This window comes from Lycium ferocissimum, chromosome 1, assembly GCF_029784015.1.
Source record: "Lycium ferocissimum isolate CSIRO_LF1 chromosome 1, AGI_CSIRO_Lferr_CH_V1, whole genome shotgun sequence".
Taxonomy (NCBI): domain Eukaryota; kingdom Viridiplantae; phylum Streptophyta; class Magnoliopsida; order Solanales; family Solanaceae; genus Lycium; species Lycium ferocissimum.
Window position 1 is genome coordinate 23,771,354 of NC_081342.1, and position 24,167 is coordinate 23,795,520.

Consider the following 24,167-nt stretch of genomic DNA (forward strand, 5'->3'; position numbering starts at 1 on the left):
TACGAAATTTGCTAGTTATGTATCCATCCTTTGCTCCTCTGGGCGATGTGGCGTGATTTTACGCCCAATCGATCTTTTAGCTATAAGTTTTACTTGTTTTTAAGCGAGTCTATGTGATTTTACGTGTTTTCTAGTGTTTTTTGAAAACGAACGGATTTGACTTGATCACCCAGGTTGAAGTGCAAGAACAGTCGTAATCGTAAATACGGTTTATGGACCGTATTCCACAATACGGGCCGTATTCCATGGTCGTGTTAAAGAATAAGAGAACCGAAACTCGAGTTGAAAAGCTGGTGATTTACTGAGCTCATTTTACGACAGTATTTCGGTTTACGGTTCGTATTCCATCATATTTAACCGCCGAAACGTTAGCGAAAGTCCGACTTTTGGAAGCGAAGACGACGAGAGGTTTACGGACCGTAAACCACTTTACGATCCGTACTTTAGAAGCATTGAGATTTCACGGAAATTGAGAGAAGACGACACGGGCTTTGACCCGACACACGGTCCGTAAAGTGATTTACTGAACCGTATTTCGTCTTGTGGGACTAAAGTGCAAATTGTAACTTGTGTATTTTCCAAACCTATAAATAGTCCATTGTAGGGTTTTATTAGAGTTCTCATATTTTAGTTTTGACTTAGAACATAAAATACTCTCAAGTTTTTGAAAGGTTCTAACATCAATCCAATTATTCTCAATTCCTCTTTTATTAAGTAAAGCAATTATGAATTCTTGATTTCTTGTTTCTTGTTCTTTGTCATGAGTAGCTAATTTCCCTTACTAGGTTGTGAACCCAATTGATGGGTGTTTTGTGATTGGGTTGTGATTGATATACAAATAATGGATTATTAGGGGTTTGTTTATTCTTTATTCTTCATTCATAATTAATGGTTGCAAACATTGATTAGCCACAAACCTTGATTTATTTGGGAAAATAATTAGGGTTGGTAAGAATAAACAACAAGAACTCAAAGCATTAAACTTTGTTTAATAAATTCACTTAGGAATAAGAAGAATTTACTTAGCATGATTAATCATTCTTCATAACCACTTTCTTATATTTGGGAAAATCATAGAAAGACATAATCTTTATTTATTGGGAAATAGTAGAGATTCACATAGAGATTAAGTGCATTCATATAATGATCCATTAGAAGTATATCAAGATCAATACCCATGATCATACACCCTATCTACGGGGACACAACCTTAGTTTCTTTTACCATAAACTTCCACCAAATCAATAGATTAGCAATTAGTTATAAAAAACCAACCTTTTGCCAAACTCATCGGATTAAGATATTAGACCTAAAATTTAGCATCTACGATTTTAGTAAACTTTTCACACCATATTCACGTGGATTCGACCCCAACCTTGTTGGGTTACTATATTTGACAACGTCCGCGTTATACCATTAATAGGTGTAATTTGAGCGTATCACTAGCCTGCCTTGGAATTTCCTGCATTGAGTTATACAAGTTAGCTATCAAACTAAACTGTGCCTTACTACCAAATTTAGCTAATGAATCTGCTGATGTGTTTGTTTCCTTGAAAAAATATTGCACTTTAATGTTTTTTTTGTCAATGATCCTTTTCATATGTTCAACTTCCTTCAAGAATTCCCAAGGGATGCCATATGTACCATCTAGCCACTTAACCACCAACATTGAGTCTACTTCCATTATACCATTGTTGATATCCTTATGATCAAACCAATTGACACCAAAGCTTGCGGCACTCGAATTTGAAACTCGTTATTAGAGCAAATTAACTACTTTGGCAAATGCCATAATGATGTCTCCTCTAGAGTTTCGGCAATTCCTCTAATTCACGCTTTGTTCTTGGAACCTTTGCTACCATCAGTGTTCATCTTGATGACATTGTCTGGAGGTTTGTTCCAAACAATAGGTATGCTAGTTAAGATAGCTTTATGAGCTTCCATGCTACTGCATATCCTGCTCCAATTATCTCTTAAGTCAATGTTGTAACCTTTTTTAATCAAGATACACTTCATATACTGAGCCACTTCATAGCAAATCTTAGCCTTAGAGTACTTCTTGTTTCCATACTTTACGGAGCTCCAAGCTTTCCACAATTCCCAACAGATAAGGACAGGTATGCACTGGTATGCCACTCTTAGCATAGAGTTCTTAGTGTGAAAGTTCCACCATGTTAAAAACCTTGCTAGTATAGTTTGATTCTACATAATGATGCCCAGAGACTGACCAAAGAATCCCCAGACCTTCATAGCTAAATCCCCTTCAATGAATACATGGAGAATAGTTTCCTCCTTAGGATGATTACAACAAATGCACATCGGATCAGAATTATTAGAGAAATTCTTAATTCTATCATACATAGGCAGCTTATTCTTGATAATTCTCCAGCTGATAAAAGCCATTTTAAAGGAGTTTCCTTTATTCCATATGCACTTCCATATAGGAGATTCAGACATTCTTTTCCTCAGGGCATGAAAGGCACTGGCACAAGTGAACTTTCCTGATGGATTATCAATCCAGATGGCCTGGTCCATCTTGTTTCTTTGCCCAATATCCACCTTCTGAATAACATCACATATATTTGGTGGAACCAATTTTGATATATACTCCATGTCCCAGTTGTCTCCTTGTAGGCAGTCTGTTACCATAAGAGTACTGGGATTAGAATGGTGATAAATAGCTAGAGGACCAAGACCTGTCCAATTATCCCACCAAAAGGAGATTTTTGCTTCATTAATCCTCCATAAGATGTGAGGTTCAGTGGGGTTTAATTCTCAGAAGTTCTTTCCAAATGAAAGATTGATAACCTTGAACATTTCTTGCAACTATATGACCTCTTTGGCAGTATTTTTACATCATGAACTGAGACCATAGGTTATTTTCTACTCTCAGCCTCTACCATCTTTTAGAGGCAAATACTTTAGAGATGTCCTCTATGCTTTTGAAACTTTTACCTCCCTCATATTGAGGGTAACACATATTTGCCCAAGAACTCCAATGATACCTCTTTTTGTTGTCAGTCTGTCCCCAGAAAAAATCTACAAAATACCTTTCAAGTTGCTTTATTATCCCTTTAGGAAGGGACATTGCTGCTAGAGTATGAAGGATTTAGGACTGGAGTACATGTTTAATAATGATTGCTCTTCCTCTAGATGAGAGAATGTTACCATGCCATCCTTGAGCCTTGTTCATGACACTTTTAGCAATATCAACAAGATCGGATAATCTCTTCCTTCCAGGAAAAATAGGACATCCCAAATACTTCACGGGAAAAAATTGATGTTTGTGCCCAGTGATCCTACTAATCATCCTTCTTCTATTCTTATGTGAATGAGTTGCAGTTAAGAAAACACTATTGTAAATATTGATCTCTTGACCAGATTCCCTCTCATACTGCTTTAGAATTCTAGTGATCATTTTGATGGTTCTCTTGTTTCCAGATGAGAAAATGACTATGTCATCTGCATAACATAGATGATTGATCAAAGGCCCCTTCTGTTGTATAGTGCAACCAATGTACCTTTCCTTGTTGTGTAGATTATTCAGTGCGTTGGACAAAGTCTCAGCTACCAATATAAAAAGTTCAAGTGACAAAGGGTCACCTTGCTTAATACCTTTGGTAGAATGAAAGAAACCATGTCTCGCACCATTGATCATGAATGAGTACCAAACCTAGAAATGAGTCTATGAATGACATCAATAAAAATTTCAGAAAAACCCATTTTTCTGATAGCAGCTTTGAGAAATAGCCAAGAAACTTTGTAATAGGCTTTGGCCATGTCTAGTTTCATAACTATATTCCCATATTTGTTATTCTTCTTGATGTCCTGGACTAATTCTTGAGTAAGTAACACATTATCTGTTATCAGTCTGCCTTTAATAAACCCAGTCTGATTATGAGAAATCAGTTTAGGTAACAGCTTAGTCAGTCTGCTGGAAATAATTTTAGAAATTACCTTATTTGGGATGTTACTCAAACTAATAGGTCTCATCTGAGAGAAACTACTAGGAGAGTCCACCTTAGGTAATAAGATCAGGCAGGTATGGGTAAAAAACTTGGTGAGTTTTCCCCCTCTGAAGAAATCCCTTACCATATTATGAACATCATCTTTGATAATCTCCCAAGTAGCTTGATAAAATCTTCCATTAAAACCATCAGGCCTAAGGGCACTGTCAGGATCCAAGAAAATAATAGCTTGGTAAGTTTCCTCCATAATAGGGATAGCCACAAGATTCTCATTATCCTCATTAGTCACCTGTTTCTCAATATTATCCAGGATCTTGAATTCAGTGAACTGATCAGGCTGTGAGAACAATCTATTGAAATGTCTGATGGCAGCATCAGCAATTCTATCATCCCCTTGGATCCATTCATCAAACTCATTTTTGATCCTGTATATGTGAGATTTTTTCCTCTTATGTCTAATAACACTATGAAAATATTTAGTGTTACTATCTCCTTCTTCTTGCCACTTAATTCTGGCTTTTTGTCTGAGAATAACAGTCTCCTTGTTCATCCAAAGTATTTGCTCTGCATATTTAGCATGGAGAAGACTTCTATTTTGGTCAGTGTTCTAAGAGGTGTATAGACTTTCTGCACTTTCCACTTGACCTTCAAGATCCTTCACTTTATCAAAGACATTGCCAATGTTTTTGGACCACTGGCTAAGACAATTGCTAAGTCTCTTCAGTTTCTGTTGCATGATCCACATGGGATTACCCCTTACTTCTATTTGCCAAGAATTCTTCACTGTTTCCAAGAAGTCATCCTGGTCAGTCCAAAAGTTCAAGAACTTGAAATATTTAGCCTTTGGAGGTTCCATGTTACCACATTTCATAAGGAGGATCCTATGGTCCGATCCTGTTCTTGGAAGATGCCTCACATTGACAATAGAGAAGCTCTGAGACCACAGGTCATTATACATGACTCTGTCCAGCCTCATAAGGATCCTCCCTCTCAATCTTCTAGCATTAGTCTAGGTGAAATTATCACCAGAGTACCCAACATCCATCATGTTGCAATCCTCCATACATCTTACAACAACTAGGCTTCTTTTTAGTCTATCATCTTTGTTTTCCCCCTTGTTTCTCTTCTGCTTCCATGATGCTATTGAAATCCCCCATGATAGACCAAGGTTTGTTAATGTGACTATTCAGAGTTCTCAGATTATCCCATAATCTTTTCCTCTTCATAGCAGTAGTTTTGGTGTACACAATAGTTACAAAAAAGGGATCAGTATTACTGATGTGAAGGACCTCCAAAGTGAGATGTTGGTTGTGGTCACTAAGCACCTGGCAGGAGAATTCAGGCTCTTAAAAACAACAAATTTTTCCATTCTTGTTGGTGACTGCATTTGCAAATCCCAACTTTCTTCTGTATCTTTGGACTTTATTCTTGTTAATAATAGCATTGTGAACAAAAGGTTCTTGTATTGCCACAAAAGTGACTTTGTGAATCTTAATGAGTTTCGGAAAGTGCCTGTCAAAGGCTCCTTTGGAGCTACATCCCTCTTATGTTCCATATGATTGTATAATCATAAAGAACGTTTTGTAGTTGTTTCTTTGATCCTCTACCCTTGCCTCTGGTAACCATGGCAGGGGTTGAGGTACTCACTTTTTTGTTGCTTTTTTTTTTCTTGGGCATATTAGTTCCTCTGGGAGATAGGTTCCCTTTCTCCACAGCTTCCTTGATTTGGTTCTTCACTTCAGAAGCTATGTCAGGTTCTGATGAAAATGCATTGATGAGACTATTTCTTTGTTTCTTCATCAGGGAGTTTATCTGCTTGATCATGATCACTTTTCCCAACTCATTTGGATTGCATGTTGTCCATGTCTGCATTATTGTTATTACTTGATTCTGCTTCTGATTTTATATGAGGTTCCTTGGCAGTACCAGGCATCATTTGTTTCTTCGGCATCTCATTCATTTGGCTTTCTCCTAGAACAAGATCCTCAGATATAGTGTTCTCATTACTCTGCCCTGTTCCTCCTCATCTTCAAACTGCCCAGTATCATCAACTATACTCTCAAACACATTGTGTGTCTTGAGAGGGGATTGATGGGTACACTTAACTCTGGCTACCGATCTTCCTCTTGTCCCGGTGGTGATACTTCTACGATTTTATAGCTTTGATTTTCTCGTAGGTGTTTCTTCTTTGCTCCTCAAAATATATTTATCATTCTCACCTAGAGAATTCTTCTCCTGATTGCTATCTATTTCCTGATTTTTAACTTCTTCAGCAGGGATAATGTCTTTATTGAGGAGTTGATTAGTCTCATCATCAATATTGTCATTATTGACCTGATTCTGATTTTCCTTTTCTCCATCTTTCCTCTGCTTCTTTTCCTTGTTCTTACTTCCTTCTTGACCTTTTTTTGTAACAACTTTCAAAGCGTTTCTTCTCCTTCTCTGTTTTCTCTTCTCCCTTTGTTTTTCTCCTTTGGTCTTATTAGTATGTATTTCTACAGCTTTTTCCTCAACCTGTTTAGTGTCATTTTTTTCCTCCACTTTTTCTCCTCAACCTGTTTAGTGTCATTTTTTTCCTCCACTTTTTCTATCTCCTCACTTCCATTATTCTTACTAGTCACAGCTTGGTCATCACCTTTCTGGATCATTTCCTTGCTATTATTATCATTTTTCTTCTTAGCAAATCTACATTGAACTAAAGAGTGTCCTAGCTTTTTGCAATGAAAATAAAAATTTAGGACACTTCACATTCAACTTTTTGATAAAACCTTTGAGGAGGATAGGATTCATCACCTAATCTTACTCCATATTTTATCTATGCGGGGCTTAGTCAAATCAACTTCTACTCAACCTTAGCCACTTGGTCGAGTCCTATTTTATTGTAAGATTATCCATGATAAGAAGGGTCCTATTCGAGATAGAATTTGTCTAACATAGTGCCATGCGTGACAATGAAAATAAGTTTAGGCGGCTATATCAGATAGGAGCCATTGGAGAGTCTTCTTCAAAGTTTGGAAACGGGTGCCCGATTTTCACACATTGTAGCCCCATTGATTTCAATTGACCTTCTAAAGTAGGTCCTCTTGCAATCCTCCTCATTTTTGAAGTCTATGAAAACAAAGTTGTCGTCGTATGCCCCAACTACTGGATTTTCCTTTAAATTGATCTTCTCCAGAAAGCTCGATCTAATTACATCAATTTGAGGTCTCCCTTTTAAGATTTTTCCAATTATGGTATGTTTGCACTCTTTAGCCATGACTCCATAGTAATCTTTGGATTTGAAATGACGACGTGAACTCCGTTGTGGCGTGTTTTCCTAGTTAACGCCGATGGACATCCAAATCGATTGTCCGGTGGTGGAGTAGGAGCGGGTGTTGATATTGTGGTTGTGTATGATGGTTTTTGTATAGGTTCTTCCAAGGGTGTTGTCGTCCCTATGTTAGGGACTTGTTCCCCCACAGGACGCGCTGTGTGAGAGCTGCCGTGAGGCTGCATATGGATACGCGTGACTTGCACTCGTCACTGTTGGTTGGGAGAAAAAAGTCGTTAAAAAGTTACCCTTTTCGAGCCTTTTTAGTTCAATTCTTTGGTACTATAAGATCATACTTCGCATTCCATGGGTTCTTAAATGTAAGATATGAACTTTTACATGCTTCCATGGTTTCATACAAGTTATACTATATATCTATCTTCATGTTATAATACAAACACTAATCATGTTTTTTTAATTAATGGGATACTAAGCCAATTATATCCATGTTCATGTTTTGGGAGTTGCACAAATTATCTAGAAGGCTCATACAGCCGGAAACTAAGTATGCTAGCATATGATAAGGATCGCTCCACCTAGTTAGGACGATTCCTTCATGTTTACCTATTGCGGGTTGTTGGATCCATCATGTCATGCTTGTTGACACCTAATTTTTGACCTTCCATAATTTATTTTAATTATTATCCCAGAGTCCTTGAATATTAAACAGAGAAAAATATGTATTTTTAGAAGTCAAAATGATTTTATAAAATTATTTAGATAATATTTTACCATTCTTATTTGGTAAAATAATTTCTATAATATTATGAATCATCTGGAAATTAATTTACATATTCTTACAATTATGATACTTTTTCTAAAATTAACCAAGAGAGAAAATAATTTACAAAAATAATTTATTTAATTGTTTAAATTGTCAATTAGTAAGTATTTCACTCTATTTAATTCAAGAAATCTGATTAAGTAAATGAATTAATCATTTCTACCCCTCAATTCTTAGTTTTTCATATGTATAATTTATTAGAACTAATCATAATTAATTGAATGTTTAATTGTGGTTATATTCCATGAATCGTTTATTGCATGGCTAATTTGGCGACAATTCAATTGATTAATTGTTAGTCTAATTATGGCCTTAATTGAAATAGCCAAATTCACTGGTTCAAGTCAATTAAAGTCATTTTTTTTTGCAAAATTAGCCTTCAATTTGTTGTTTGAATTAGGTGTGGCCACATTTTGAAATGTTCAAATTATGAATAAACTTCAAATTATGGCTATTGCATAAACTTGCATTTTCTACCCCTCCTTATAGGCATGTATACGATATATACACATATATACACATATATCATGTATATATAAGTGTATCGGGCCCCTCTCCTTTTTTCTTAAAATTTGGATTGAGTCCAACCCAATATAGGGCTAGACCCGGCCCACGAAGCACCAAAAGGTGATATAGGTGTGTATCAATGTACCTGCACTCTTTAAGTGGGTCATTTGGTTTTCTTTCAAGTGGTTTCACCCAAACCCTATCACAATAATTCTACTTTCCCTTCTCTATCATGCATCATCTTCACCATATTTGGCAAAGTAGCAGGTGCACAACACCTTTTTTTGGCCTTGCATGGACGGATCAAGCAAACATTTAATACCCCGTCTCCAAACTCACCAAAGGAAACCTTAATAAGGTATAATCCCTCCTTTTTCTTCACTTTTTTGTTTTGCAACAGTCTTATGGCTGAAAAACTTTAATTAGTTTGTTTGCACTTGGTTTGAATACTGAATTCCTATTGGTTCATGATGAACCATTAGGATTGACCCATTGTTGGGTCAAATCCAACCATTTATGAATTCTTAAGGTTAAATCTCATCCTTTGAATGTGGTTTTCAAATTAAGCAATTCTCAGAATTGCATAGCCCCACATCGAGTTGAAATTAGAGTTTTTTCATATCTGGGGTTCTATATAAGGAACCTTATTTCTCACTATTTAAAAGAGGGGAACGAGGATATACACATATATTACTAAAAGAACTGGATTCCTTTTAAGCATGAAACTGTGTTTAGTTATTTAGTCTGTGTTGCTTAGTGTTGTAGTTAGTATAAAATTATACTCAAGGTGGTTTAGCTTGTTTACTTAATTTAAGATAATAGCATGAAACTGCACAGTTTAGCTTTAACTTAGACACAAGAGCTTAGTATGAAATCGTGCTGTCAGCTTGCTCTGTTTTGGTTTAATGTTGTAGCTTAGGCTATTTAGAACTTTGTTTAGAATCATGTTAATTACAAGTAAGATCAAGAGGTGTACTAATGGCTATGGTAATATACAATAGTTACTTGAAATGCCTTTGTTAATTGGTTGATTAATATAATATGCAATTAATAAGGAATGATTCTACTTTGAGATTGTGTGCTTTGTCTTTAAGATTAAGAGACTGTGTCATACATGTGTATGCCTGGAAACATGATTGGAGGCAATTTCAGGATTCCATTGTTATCTAAGTCAGTAACTTCAGTTTTTTTCAAATGAGCAACACCATGTTAAATATGTTAAAGCCTAAAACTATTACACTCTATATGTCATGTGTTGATGAATATAAAATAGGGGCATTTATCTAATCTCTGTCTTGGGTCATGTAGGCTTGGACTTATCTTGGATTGTCTCTAATCACTTGTCTAAAAAATGAAAACTAAGAAGGTCATGCATTGGTGAGTCTTGTCTGTGTTTTGTTGGAGTCCAATAATCTGCAATATGAGTTTTCACTATTTTAGAGAAGGGTTGCTGTAATGTGATGGTCTATATTTTAAACCAATATTGAAGGCTAGTGATCATGTACTGTTTCCTGTTATGGCTGAGTTTTTTCCTTTTTTTTTTTCTTATGTTAAAAGGTATTTCAAATTAATAGAGAATTAGATTTTAATACAAGTTCCATTTCACACTTCACCCTTTATTTGGACACTGTTAAAAATGAGCATTTGGTTTAACTAAGATAGTTGGTTCCCTTGTTTTAATCTTATGCCTTTTTTTTTTCCAGGTTCTCAATCTCATTTAGGAGTTATTATTTGCCTTCATGGACTGTTTGCACTTATATTTATTTACCCAGATTTTATAAAGGAAAGCTGGTTTTTTTTTGTACATGTCTAAGTATTTTATATAATTTTGAGTCTTATTTGATACTGTTTAATCACTGGCTTACTGTCTGAAATTGGCATAATAGGTAAATCCTACACTTGATAATATAGATAGTCAACTAACCATAAGTAAACCTTTAAAGGGATCAGTCTAGTACACCCTTTTTTTTTTTTTTTTTTTCCAGGTTCTCAATCTCATTTAGGAGTTATTATTTGCCTTCATAGACTGTTTGCACTTATATTTATTTACCGCATTTTATAAAGGAAAGCTGGTTTTGTTTTGTACATGTCTAAGTATTTTATATAATTTTGAGTCTTATTTGATATTGTTTAATCACTGGCTTACTGTCTGAAATTGGCATAATAGGTAAATCCTGCACTTGATAATATAGATAGTCAAATAACCATATGTAAACCTTTAAAGGGATCAGTCTAGTACACCCTTTTGAATTTGATCTAAAACAGTATCTTCACACTTAAGCGGTCTGTTGCTATATATGGAATAAGTATGAAGGTGAATATAGTTTGGTATTGATACATAACTGCTTATTGTAAGGAACAAGTCACCTAGTATACACAGTCCTCCACTTTGAAAAGAATTAGAAACTTTGTCATGTTAAAAGGTTTTGGTTAATTGGTTATGACTAAAAGGGATAATTAATTGCATTTCTTCTTTTTTTGTTCCTAGAATTTCTTAACTTGTTCTTGCCTGGACCTCCATGTAAAAACTGAGTGTTAATGCCATGAAAACTTTGCATTTGCCTTTTATGTGTTGTTTATGTTAGTGTTATAAGTTGAATGTATACGGAGTATACATGACTTGTATACACTGAAAGTGTATGCAAAGAAGTATATTTTGTATACTCTTGGAAAAATATAAGACATGCTTTCATTTGGTTAAAGATTGGGCCATTTCTACCCTTCTCTAAGTACAACATGTGGGCACGAGTTTAAAATGCATATTTATTTGCATTTGGGTTTAGTTTCATTTGAGTGCCCAAGACCGAATTTGTTTTGGTCTTTGGGATTGTGTATATCTTTACATTTTGGGCCTCATTCAGTCATGTTCTTTTCCTTGTATTTTGGGCCGTTGTTTTCACTTTGCTAAGGATTGATATTTGGTTTCTGCTTAAGGACAACCCTTACTTTATGCCTTGTTTGTTTGTACACATGAATCATATATACTCAATTATTTTCGTACTTAGTGTAAACTACCTCTAATCCTTACCATTTTTATATGTCGCATGTGATGTAATATCAGGACATTTGGGCCATTTCTGGCATAAAACCTATTGGGCCAAGAGCCCAACTACCATTCTTGATCGAGTTCGAAGGAGGAAAAATGGAATATAATATGTTGAAGGCCCAGTCATGGGTGAAAATGGCACTGATTGGCTTGGGTATGCCTATCAGTTTGAAATATACTTTCTTCCCTTTTCTATTCCATATATACTTGGCATGTATATATTGTATTTGTACTGAATGTAAATAATGAAACCCTTGTGCATGCTAGAACTTAGGAAGAACACATAGTATTTTTGGATAGTCGCCAAAACTTTTTAAAATTAGGATAATGATCAACTTTTTGCGGAAAATCAAAACTTGATTTGATTTTTGGTTTAAAATTGATATAATACTGCGGCTAACTATACGATAAAAATGGAGTTTTGGTTAAGTCTAAAACTGGATCAATGCGAAAAAGACATTCAAATGTTAAGTAACGAGTTTTGGGCTTTAAACCCGAGATGAAAAATGAAAAAGTTGTTTGACAGGTTCACCTTAAAATGGAGACAAAGCTGGAAAATGAGTTTGACTTCAAAAAACTGGTTGGCATTTTTTGTATACCAAAGAACAATTTTCTGGACTTGAAATGAATTTGTCGATGGAAGACTTGGACAATTTTGTGAGATGGAAAATAGACTTTTTTCGGACTTGGATAAATTTTGGAAATTGGACTAAGGACCTCTTTGGGCCTTTTAGCCCACATTAAACTTGGACTGAAATAAAACTGTTTTGGGCTGCATTTGGACAGAAATTACTTGGATTGAGTTATGATGGTGAAATGAACTTGGACCTGGAAATATTATTGACTTATGGGCTTCAATGATTAAAATGGACCTATTCAATGAACTTGTATTTTCATATATATATGTGTGTGTGTGTGTGTGTGTGTGTGTGTGTAAAATGGACCTATATATATGTATGTATAAAACGGAGATATACACTGTATTTTGTATATATACGTACAATAAAAACCGTAGGAGGGACTCTACTCGGGAGAAATCCCGAGTGTGTTCTAGTCCGACAATAAAGTGAGTTGAACACTTACGCAGATTTTCTAAACCAAAACCCCTTTTTATAAGGGGACTTTTTTGCCAATTTTTTTCGAAGATGATGATATGAATAAGAATAACATTTTTTTTTTTGCAGAAAATTAAATACTTTTAAGCAAATAAATACATTAATCACACATTGAAACTCGTTGGTCAACCATATGCTACAGATCTTTAATACTAGGGTGCGTAAAACCTTCCCTAGGGATCACTAGAACGCTTACCTCGAACTTTGGTCTAATAAGACTTTTTCTCTCGCTTGTAAAAAAATCTTTAAACCGGTTTTCCTAGTTTTTCTTAAATAAATTTGGTGGCGACTCTAAAATACTAAAATCCAATTAGAGCACCAACAACCTCGTAGTAACTTTTATGCCTTAACCCGCATAAAAGCGAACCGTAACAATGCTTATGTCTTGTACCCCGGCAAGGTACAAGATGGCTTAGCTGGTCGGATAGAGATCAAGCGCCACGTGCTTACGTGGTGGGTACATGTCGGTTATACTAAGGCTCTCCCCCTTAAAATGTTTTACTCTGTTATATATATATACACATTCTTGTCAGATATACTCATGTTCATGTTCAACTTACAGTTTCAGTTCTGTTATTTCATGTGTCATGCTTATGTCATTCAGTTCCTTTACATACCAATAGAATACGAGTGTACTAATGTCCCCTTTTGTTGTTGGGGGCCTGCATTTCATGATGCAGATTTACAGGACAATGGATCATCTCGTTAGGACTTGCTCGTATCAGCTATTGGTGAGCCCTAGCCTATACGGGGTGTTATCTTTACTTTGCTTTCATGTTATTTATGAAATTAAGGTATGCCGGGGGCTTTGTCTCGGTAAATAGTTTAGCAGTTCAGATTCATGTCCAGAGGTTTCACATACTGGTCTAGCATGTCATGTCATATGTTCAGAGTCGTATAGCCAGCATTGGCTCGGTACTTGATGTATTTTCAGATTATTTCTGCCTTATGATATAAACAATATTTTCAGTATTACCCTGATGTCACATGTTTTATCCAGACTATCCATGTTTTAAAGTGTATTCCGCATCATTTCATGCCCATGTTGATTCAGCAAGCCATGTGGTTTGCTCGGTCACATGCAGCAAGACACCAAGTGTCGTGTTATGCCCAGGCCATGGTTTGGGGCGTGACACTGATCATTTTAAGGAGATAACTCAGAAGATTCAAAATAGGTTAAGCTCTTAGACTGGAAAACTGTTGTCAATTGGGGGAAGAAGTACTCTTATCAATCATGTTCTTTAGAGTATGCCTATACACTTGCTATCAGCGTGTGACCCTCCTTCTAAGGTTTTGTATAGGTACATAGAATGTTTGCTACGTCTTTTTGGACTAATTCTGTGCGATCTCAAGCAAATACTGGGTTCCCTGGACAGAATTGTGTCATCCTAAGGCGGAGGGTGGAATTGGGTTTAGGTGCTTATGGATATGTCCATAGCTTTTTTTTTTCTAAGCTATGATGGAATTTCAGAAAAAAGAAATCTTTGTAGAGAACTTACATGAATAATAAATATTTTTAGAAGTATAATGTTGTCCTAACACCATGGAAAGAAGGAACATAAGTATGGAAAAAAAAATCTACAGTGTAGGGATGTTATAAATCAGGATCTTTAGTGGAAATTAAAATAAGGAAATTCCTATTCTGGTTAGATAACTGGACTGGAAAGGAGCCTTATTAGTTCATAATTTGCCTACTAATTATGTTTGTGATTTTACTATAGTTTCGGTTAAAGAAGCTCAGGAGGGAGAAAGATGTAAGATGTCACCACCCATTTTACTAGGCCGTGCAGGCACCTATCATTCCCACCATGATAGGTGAACGCTTATCCCAAAAAAACCAATTCAAGTGTGTGTGTGCGGACGAAATAAATATAGAATAAGAGCTCGTTTGGATTGGCTTATAAGCTGTTTTCAGCTTTTTTGAGTGTTTGGCTGGCCAGCTTAGAGTCATTTTGTGCATAAAATAAGCCCAAAAAAATAATTGGGCCTGTTTGGTTTAGATTATCTAAAGCAGCTTATAAGTTGAAAACAACTTATAAGCCAAAAAAAAAAAAATTGGCCTGCCCCAACTTATTTTTTTTGGCTTATAAGCTGGAAACAGCTTATAAGCTGCTTATTTTAAGCCCATCCAAACAGGCTCTAAGTCTCAAACCATCCACATAAGATAAAGTGCGAAAACACTAATACACCCCCATAGATCTGGTCTGGTCTTACAAGAGCACTAACTACATACTACAGGACTGAAAGATGACAAAGTCGCATAATACAACTGTCTCGAAATAAGAGTTAGACAAGTAAGTAAAGGAAAGAACATCCGGGCAGCGGCCGTCATCGTGCTCACCCTGGAATGAGTCTACAGTAGCCTCGCTAATCATCCACGAGGGGAAAGAGTAGAACCTGTCTAATACTCTGCATCCATAAAAGAATGCAACAAGCGTAGATCAGTACAAAACCATAGTACTGTTAGGTATCATCGGCCGACTAAGCATAGCTAACATAATTTAGACAATAAAGCATGATAGGCAGATAAATGAACAAATATAAGTTAAACACAATCGAAGCCAAGTACATGTCATTGCCTAAGTAGAGCATCTAATCCCAAATGAGCCAAGTCTCAATATATCAAATCCGAATCCAACATCACAAGTACAAAACCAAATTGTGTCAATGTAAGCCGTGATGCAATGTAATGCAATAATGTATGGATGCAATGCAATGCCATGCAAATGTTGTGTACACATGTACTCCAGACGGAAATATCGACGTCTCGGTAGCATAACCCAAGATGACTCGCGAAGTCTAAGTGCCACTCGTCCCAGATCTTTGCCCAACAGACAGACGAGACCCCGTATCTTTGCCCACAGGGGGTTCCCACCGACACCACCCTAGGGGACCCGTGGAGTCCATGTACTATGTCGCTCCATATCACACAGAATAGAGACAACCTTTCCACACTTCACGCTTGCCGATCATCCCGTATCACACAGCATAGAATGGTCGCGCAATTTGTATGAAACCTTTTAAGTATTTCAAAACAACATAGGCCACATCATCACCGCCCTATAAAATGTGATTTATTATATATATATATATATATATATATATATATATATATATGCAAGATTAGCATATATATGCAAGATGAGTGCTCAATGTATGATTCAAGTATGCAGATGAAAACAACAAGATCTTTTATCATACTCATCCCACTCTGGTACATGACTTTAGATCACGGACTTTCATCTCTCTTTCACACAATCCACGATTTTGGGACAACCATTGGACATCAGACTACTCAAATCACTCTCATCCAAACTGAGCTCAGCTCATCACAGTGTTTCATCAAGTATTATTAAGGTATGAACAGTGTATCACGAATGGATGAGAATGCATGCAATGCATGTGCCAACATCAATAATCTGATCACTATCACAAGTACCAACATGGGTACACCAACAATATAATCAGTGTCACAAGTAACAACATGGGTACGCCAATAACATATCAAAGTCACAAGTACCAACATGGGTACACCAATAACATATCAAAGTCACAAGTACCAACGTGGGTACGCCAATAATATATGTGTCATAAGTACAACATGGATACACCAACAATATCAGTGAACACTACACAAGTCATATAGAACTCTATCCTCATATCGACATCAAGCCGTAAGATACTGCAATATCACAATCAAGATGGACAACATATTTCAATATCTACTAACAACACGTGGCATCAAGCCAACACAATAGAACAATCAAGTCACAACACAACGGGGTGGCTAGCCCCAATTACGCAACAAGGTGTAACCTAAGACAATATCCAACCCAACTTCACACCCGAAGGTTTACATGCTCTCTCCAACAATATAATCTAAATATATGCTTTGCTATACGAAGTCTCACCAAGGGTAAGCCATAACCAACCTGGATAGCCGAACAACACACACCAACAACTCACTCATTTTCCTTGCCTTTCCGCTGAGCCTCAGAACCAAAGTAGTCTAGGCATAATCAAAATCTAGATTAGAAATCATGAAGAATGATACTCATATTGTTATCATTCAAACTAGGTCAAAATCAACCTTAGAGTTTGGGAAAACGGGGTCCACAAGGGCAAAACAGGAAACTCGGTGGCTAAAATATCAGATTAAATACTAGGTGATCAAACCCCATCAACTAATTGCTAAATTAACTCAAGTATTCACTAATTTCAAAATTCAAGCAAAACCCCTAATTTTAGGTATAAACCCTAATTCTTAGATTCACAAATGAGCCTCTAATTAGGAAGAAATCATGCAATGATAAATAATAGTCATCAAATCTATGCTTAATAGAGCTAACCCAACCAACAAATTGAGATTTAGAACCCTAGAAGGAATACTCATTAAACCCACTTTCATTCTTCAAGTTCTATGGATTTTCTACCATGGATTCTTACTAGGGAAGGTAAAAGAAAGAGTTCAAGATTAGGGAACTTACCCTCATGAGAAATCTGACCAAACCCTCCTCAAATCTCCTCCAAGATGCTATGGAAATGTAATTTTTGGATTGGGAGCAAGAAGGGTTTCATAAGGCATTTAAATAAAAAATATGGTCCGTCGGCTACTTTCGCGGTTCGACCACCGTTTTCGAGCATCGCTTGGGTGGTTCGGCCATCGTTTTCGCGCATCATTTTTGCTCTACTGCTTTGGTGGTTCGGCCACCGCTTCAGCAGTTCAGCCATCATTTTCGTGCATCGCTTCAGTGGTTCGTCCACCGCTTCGGCGGTCACCAGACACCACAATTTTCTGGTGTTTTCCAAGTATGAAATCGACCCCTAGAACCTCCCGAACACAAACCAAATATGCACATATACATAAAAACGCGCTATGAATGCACTCGTAGCCTCAGAATTCCCATAAGAGGTCTTGTTGATCGAGTCAACCCCTGATACCTCAAAACTAACTTTCCAACCCAAGTCTCAAAATGAACCTAAGTGCATTGGGAACCGAACCAAACATGTACACAAGTTCTAAATGATCATCCGAAAGACTCAGAATCGATGAATTTTTGAAAAGATCTGTTTATCCAAAAGTCAACTTTGAGTCAACTATTTTTCGCTTTAAGCCCAATTTTTACAAAAATTCACTCGAATCAAATCTAGACATCTTGGGAAGTGTGTCAATGATCTCCTCTGGTCAAAAGTGAGCTAATCAAGCTCGGGAAAGGGTCAAAAGTGTCGGAGATACAATAACGACCAAACGGGTCGTTACAGAAGGAAGAGCAGATAAGGGAATGTTAAACCACCTAATGGAGGAGATTTGTCGCGACCCGACTAGGGGGCCATGACGGGTACCCAGAGCTGACTACCGAGCACCACTCATACTGTTAGTCATCATACTTATTCTACATTTTATCTATTACTCTCACACTTTCAGCCATAAGGAAAACCATTTTCAATTTTGAAAACATAACTACATTTAAATACATAAGCCCTTCGGCTATCCAAATAATACATATATACAAGGGGGAAAACGTGAGACCATACTACCCACACATATGTATCTACGAGCCTCTACTAGAGTACTACTAGACATATGGACGGGACAGGACCCCGTCGTGCCGGAATATGTACACAAAAATAATGTCTCAAAATAGCACCTCCGGAGTAATGGAGTGCTCCTGTAAATCTGCTGAAAGCTCCTACGGATCTGTGTCATCTCCCTGTCTACCTGTGGGCATGAACACAGCGTCCAAAGAAAAGGATGTTAGTATGAACATTGTACTGAGTATGTAAGGCATAAACAATAATGATACAACAATGAAACCAGGAGACATCAAGTAAGGAGCAACCTATAACTGACTAGCATTTAAGAATGAAATAGTGCCTGCTAACTTACTTCATAAACGACATCATATCATGTATACATATACAAGCTGCCCGACCATGTAGGTACGGTGTGATAATCATTAGCCCGTGTCCAGGCCTCCCGCGTTTGGGGTAACCATCTCATGCCGCCCACTAGTGGTGTCTGCCCGTGCCATCTAGACATGGTGTATACGCTGCCCGCCTTAGCGGTGTCTGCCCGGCTATATAGGCGCGGTGTAATATCATCATCATATGCTCATCATGAATCATGCATAAAGGCTCAATACAAACTGTAAATCTTTCGGGGTGACGTAAGGTCATGAACTCCCGATTCCGTTATAGAGTTTCATAAGCATTATGCCTCACCTTAAAGGAATTAGCATATAAGGTGAGTGTAGCACAATAAACAACATCACATAATCGTAAATAGGATCATTAGCTTTGTATAAACATCATATCATTATCATACTCGTGACGTATCTCTTATCTTATCTCATATGAAGTTCTTCATGAACATGGACTCATAGTTTCTGGAGTATAAGAAGGTCATGGAGAATAAGGGAAGGACTAGCCTCACACACCTTTTCGTTTAGTTACACTATCGCTTGAACGTTCTCCTCCAATGTCCTCGTTTCTACCTTCAATAGAGTTTGTACTAACGTTAGATAATCGATAGCTTAGCATACTTGACTAAAGCTAGAGAAAATTGGGCAGCATTTCCTTTATTTATACAACTTTCTCCATATCATATATCAACTCCCAAACATCCATAATAACATTCACAACATCATAGGCAATAATCTTTATTCACCTACGTTATCCACATTTCCCAATTTCACTTCAAATCATTCATAACCATGGTCATAGTACACTATTACATTTACTCATATATAATGTTTATCCCATGCTCTTAATATCATTTATAACATAATTATAATCACAACATATCGTAGAGTCTTGACTCATTCCAAGCTTCTACTAAAAAAATGCCACCATTCTTATCTTCATGACCCATTTTCCACCTCCTTTCATAATCTAAGTCTTTCAACCCCTCAATACTTTAAATAACATGGAATGATCATAAAACGTACCTTTTATTGAGTAGGAATGATCTTGGAGTGGAAACACTTCACTTGAAGAAAACCCTAGCTTCCACTTCCAAGAGAATTCTTGACTTGGATGAACCCTAGTGAGCTTCTCACACTTGATTCGCTTGGATTTATGATGTTGATCTTTGATTCCCCTTGTATTCTTGAAGATGAAATGTATAGAACCCTCTAGAATCCTTGAGAGAGAGATGGATGAGTATGGAAATGAAATTAGTGAAGTGGGAACATGTACTTATACTTGGAACTTATTCAGCCCGTCGGGACTTCCACAGACACTTATACGGTCCGTATAACATTGTATGGCCTGTATAAGTGGTTGTGGTTCACCATACGGAAAAACACCATCTTTGTTGGGTGTTATACGGACCCTTATACGGACCGTATAATGTTATACGGACTGTATAAGTCAGTCATATAACCCCATTTCCTTGAAATGATTTTCATCGTTGGTTTGATCTCCAATCCTTATGGAACCTTCTTAACACTTTTTTAACACTTCATTACCAATCTAAGGATCATTATAACTCTTTCTTAGGACATCATTAGGTCAACATCGTCGTACTTTACTAACCATTCCAAAACACAACATATGCTTTGCCTTCCCTTAAGGATCTTTCTCCTCTTACTTCCATCATCTTTGGAATCTTAATTAGAATCGTTAAATAACCCTTCTTACTTGTAGGAATATCATATACTTCTCGCACTACGTTGGTCCATTTACTAGGCAACAACATGGAATTTTTCGAGGTGTAACATCCTTCCCCCCCTTTAAAAACATTCGTCCTAGAATGTTAAGTTCTCAGGAATTCTACAGAAATTTCGCCGCAGTTTCCGTAAATACGGCGCTAACCCCCGTCACAACAGCCCACAATAAACATGCCTCATAGGATACAACACAATAGCAATAAAACTTGGCCACACACGACCCAAATGCTAATGTCTCATCTTGAATCTCTTCCGGGGGTTGAAATAAGTGTGGGTACTTAGACTTCATATTTTCCTCCGCTTCCCAAGTCAACTCTTCTCGGTTATTGTTTCGCCACAAGACTTTGACTGAAGCTACTTCTCTATTTTTGAGCTTCCGCACTTGCCTATCTAGCATAGCCATAGGTACCTCTTCATAAGTCAACTTTTCTGTCACTTGAACATCATCTACTGGCATAATTCTATTGGGATCTCCAACACATTTTCGGAGCATTGAGACACGAAAAACTGGATGGACTGCTTCAAGTCCTGAGGGTAAGTCTAATTTATAAGCTACTTGACCCACCTTGCGGATAATCTTATAGGGTCCAATATACCGAGGACTCAATTTTTCTTTCTTACCAAATCTCAACACACCTTTCATTGGTGATACTTTTAGAAATACCCAGTCATCAACTTGAAATTCTAGGTCTCCCCGACGGTTCTCCGCATAGGATTTTTGGCGGCTTTGGGCTGTCAATAATCGATCTCGAATAGCTTTGACCTTTTTCCATCGCTTGTTGAATCAATTTCGGGTCTATTAATTGTGTCTCCCGACTTCAAACCATCCAATTGGGATCTACACTTCCTTCCGTATAGAGTTTCATACGGGGCCATTTAATCGGAATGGTAGTTATTGTTGTAAGCAAACTCAATAAGAGGTAAGTGGTCATCCCAACTACCACTGAAATCTAGAACACATGCTCTTAGCCGTATCTTTCAAGGTCGTAATGGTACGTTCGGCTTGTCCATCGCCTTGCGGATGAAATGCATGTATGTAAGCTTTACTTGAGTACCCAAACCTTCTTGGAAATATTTCCGCAACTTAGCTGTAAATTATACTCCTCTGTCAGTAATAATGGACACCGGAACACCATGAAGTCGCACAATCTCCTTAAGATATAACCTTGCATAATCTTCTGCTGAGTATGTGATTCTGACTGGAAGAAAATGAGCTGCCTTTGTGAGTCTGTCCACGATTACCCATATGGAGTCATATTTACTTCGGGAACGAGGTAACCCCACAATAAAATCCATATTGATCACTTCCCATTTCTAATTAGGGATTTCCATTGCTTGCAGTAATCCTCCTGCTTTTGATGTTCAATTTTCACTTGTTGACAATTTGGACATTGAGCTACAAATTCTGCTATGTCTTTTTTCATTCCATCCCACCAATATATTAACTTAAGATCATGGTACATCTTTGTCGCACCCGGATGAATAGAATACCGAGAATAATGAGCTTCTTCTAGAATCCGACGACGTAACTCCGCAACATTTGGAACACATAACCTGCCTCGGTATCTAAGAACTTCATCTATATGAAGTTCGAATGGAGACTTCTCCTTCTCATGGAATGTATCTCTGTAGTGGCTCAATTGAGGATCTTCATATTGACGTTCCTTCACTTCCACATGTAAGGATGAAACAGTTGGATTATTAACATCAATTCCTACACTGCCTGAGTCAATTAGACGAATTCCAAGGTTGGCTAGTTGGTGGAGCTCATGAATTAATTCTTTCTTCTCTGGAGGAACCCCACATAAACTTCCCATTGATTTGCGGCTAAGTGCATCAGCCACTACATTCGCCTTTCCGGGGTGGTGTAAAATATTTACATCATAATCTTTCAGTAGCTCTAACCACCGCCTCTGCCGCAGATTTAACTCCTTCTGCTTGAAAATATATTGAAGACTCTTGTGATTTGTATAGATATCGACATGTACACCATATAAGTAGTGTCTCCACACTTTTAGCGTATGAATAACCGTAGCCAACTCAAGGTCGTGGGTCGAATAGTTCTTCTCATGACTCCGTAACTGCCTTGAAACATAGGCAGTGACTTTATCGTGCTGCATCAACACATATCCTAACTCGACACCAGAGGTATCACAATATACAACATAATCATCTGGCCCTTCCGGTAGTGTCAAGACTGGGGCTGAAGTTAATCTGTCCTTCAGTTCTTGGAAACTGCTTTCACAAGTATCAATCCATTGGAATTTTGTAGATTTTTGCGTTAGCTTTGTCAATGGTACTGAGATGGAGGAAAATCCTTCCACAAATCTTTTATAATAACTTGCCAATCCCAGAAAACTATGGACTTCCGTGGGCGTTATAGCCTTGGCCAAGTCTTCACAACAATCCTCAATTTTCTAAGTATCAACCTCGAATGCCATCAAACCGAAATAATATGGCCTAGAAAAGTCACAGTAACTTAGCCAAAACTCGCATTTTGAAAATTTTGCATATAATTCACGAGTACGAAGAATTCCAAGGACAATGCGAAATAGTCCGTATGTTTCTGATTCTCGTCCGGAATATACTGTAATATCGTCAATAAACACAATCACGAACATCTAAGAGTGGTCCCAATACTTCTTTGTCCGTCAAATTCATAAACACTGCGCAGTATTTGTCAACCCAAATGACATTACCCGAAATTCATAATGGTCATATCTTATTCTGAAAGCTGTTTTAGGAATGTCTTCTTCTCCGACTCTCACTTGATGATAACCAGATCTTAGATCAATTTTGGAAAACCACTTGGCGCCCTATAACTGATCAAACAAATCATCAATTCTTGGTAGCAGATATTTGTTCTTAATCGTCACCTTATTCAACTGCCTATAATCAATGCACATCAGTAGGGAGCCATCTTTCTTTCTTACAAATAGGACAGGTTCTCCCCACGGTGACGAGCTGGGCCTAATAAACCCCTTCTCAAGCAAATCTTTCAATTGTGCCTTTAGCTCTTTCAATTCTGCAGGAGCCATTCAGTAAGGAGGGATAGAGATAGGCTTGGTATCCGGCAGCACATCAATAGCGAAATCAATCTCTCTTTCTGGAGGAAGACCTGGGAGTTCATCTGGAAACACATCCGAAAACTCATTCACTACCAGGACGGATTGAAAAGTTGGCGGCTTTACTTCGGTGTCACGAACTTGGACTAGGTGATAAATATAGCCTTTAGCTATCATCTTCCTCTCCTTAAGGTAGGAAATAAACCTACCTCTAGGGAGAGTCAGACACGTTTCCATTCAAGCACGGTCTCTCTTGAAACCGAAATCGAACTACTTTCATTCGGGAAGAATCGACATTGGCATAACAAGAGGCCAACCAATCCATACCCATAATCACATCAAAATCTAGCATTTCCAAACTCAACTAGGTCAACTTTAGTCCGACGATCACATACCACAATTATACAATTTTTATATACTTGTCTAGTTATCACGGATCACTAACCTAGGTAGATACCTCAAAAGGTTTAATCGTTCGGTCTCACCCCAATACGACCAAAGAATATACGGGGTAATGTAAGACAATGTAGAACCCGGATCAATCAACGCATAAACATCGTGAGAGAATATAATCAATATACCTGTAACTACATCTGGGGAGGACTCAAGATCTTGACGTCCAGCCAAAGCATAAATACGGGGCTGAGTACCACCTGAACTGGATGCTCCCTCTCTGCCTCTACCTCAACCTCGTCGGAACCG

At 37.4% G+C, this 24,167-nt stretch overlaps 2 protein-coding genes across 2 annotated transcripts; both read right to left on the reverse strand.

Annotated features, from left to right (window-relative positions):
* Positions 1 to 1,830: 1,830 nt before the first annotated feature.
* LOC132063452 (uncharacterized) lies at positions 1,831 to 4,926 on the reverse strand. Its single transcript, XM_059455996.1, has 6 exons — positions 4,614 to 4,926; positions 3,958 to 4,532; positions 3,669 to 3,891; positions 3,169 to 3,567; positions 2,245 to 2,696; positions 1,831 to 2,124 (listed from the first exon to the last, which is right to left on the reverse strand). Exons 1-6 carry the CDS (start codon positions 4,924 to 4,926, stop codon positions 1,831 to 1,833), a joined length of 2,256 nt encoding a protein of 751 aa, XP_059311979.1.
* Positions 4,927 to 5,808: 882 nt separating this feature from the next.
* On the reverse strand, positions 5,809 to 22,217 carry LOC132063460 (uncharacterized). The gene is made up of 4 exons (XM_059456009.1): positions 21,955 to 22,217; positions 6,524 to 6,653; positions 6,188 to 6,482; positions 5,809 to 5,981 (listed from the first exon to the last, which is right to left on the reverse strand). Exons 1-4 carry the CDS (start codon positions 22,215 to 22,217, stop codon positions 5,809 to 5,811), a joined length of 861 nt encoding a protein of 286 aa, XP_059311992.1.
* Between the last annotated feature and the right edge of the window lie 1,950 nt (positions 22,218 to 24,167).

Bases quoted from the DNA above. Each gene is read 5' to 3' on its own strand.
- LOC132063452 (XM_059455996.1), bottom strand. From the start codon at position 4,926: ATGTATAATGACCTGTGGTCTCAGAGCTTCTCTATTGTCAATGTGAGG. The intron at 2,697-3,168 runs GTAACATTCTCT...ATAATTGGACAG, and splicing joins CAAGGCTCAAGGATGGCATG to GTCTTGGTCCTCTAGCTATT. The intron at 2,125-2,244 runs GTCTGGGGATTC...GTGGCATACCAG, and splicing joins AAGGGGATTTAGCTATGAAG to TGCATACCTGTCCTTATCTG.
- LOC132063460 (XM_059456009.1), bottom strand. From the start codon at position 22,217: ATGGGAAGTTTATGTGGGGTTCCTCCAGAGAAGAAAGAATTAATTCAT. The intron at 6,654-21,954 runs GTTATGTGTTCC...AGTTCAATGTAG, and splicing joins GTTCTTAGATACCGAGGCAG to ATTTGCTAAGAAGAAAAATG. The intron at 5,982-6,187 runs GTGAGAATGATA...GAGGAGGAACAG, and splicing joins TCAGGAGAAGAATTCTCTAG to GGCAGAGTAATGAGAACACT.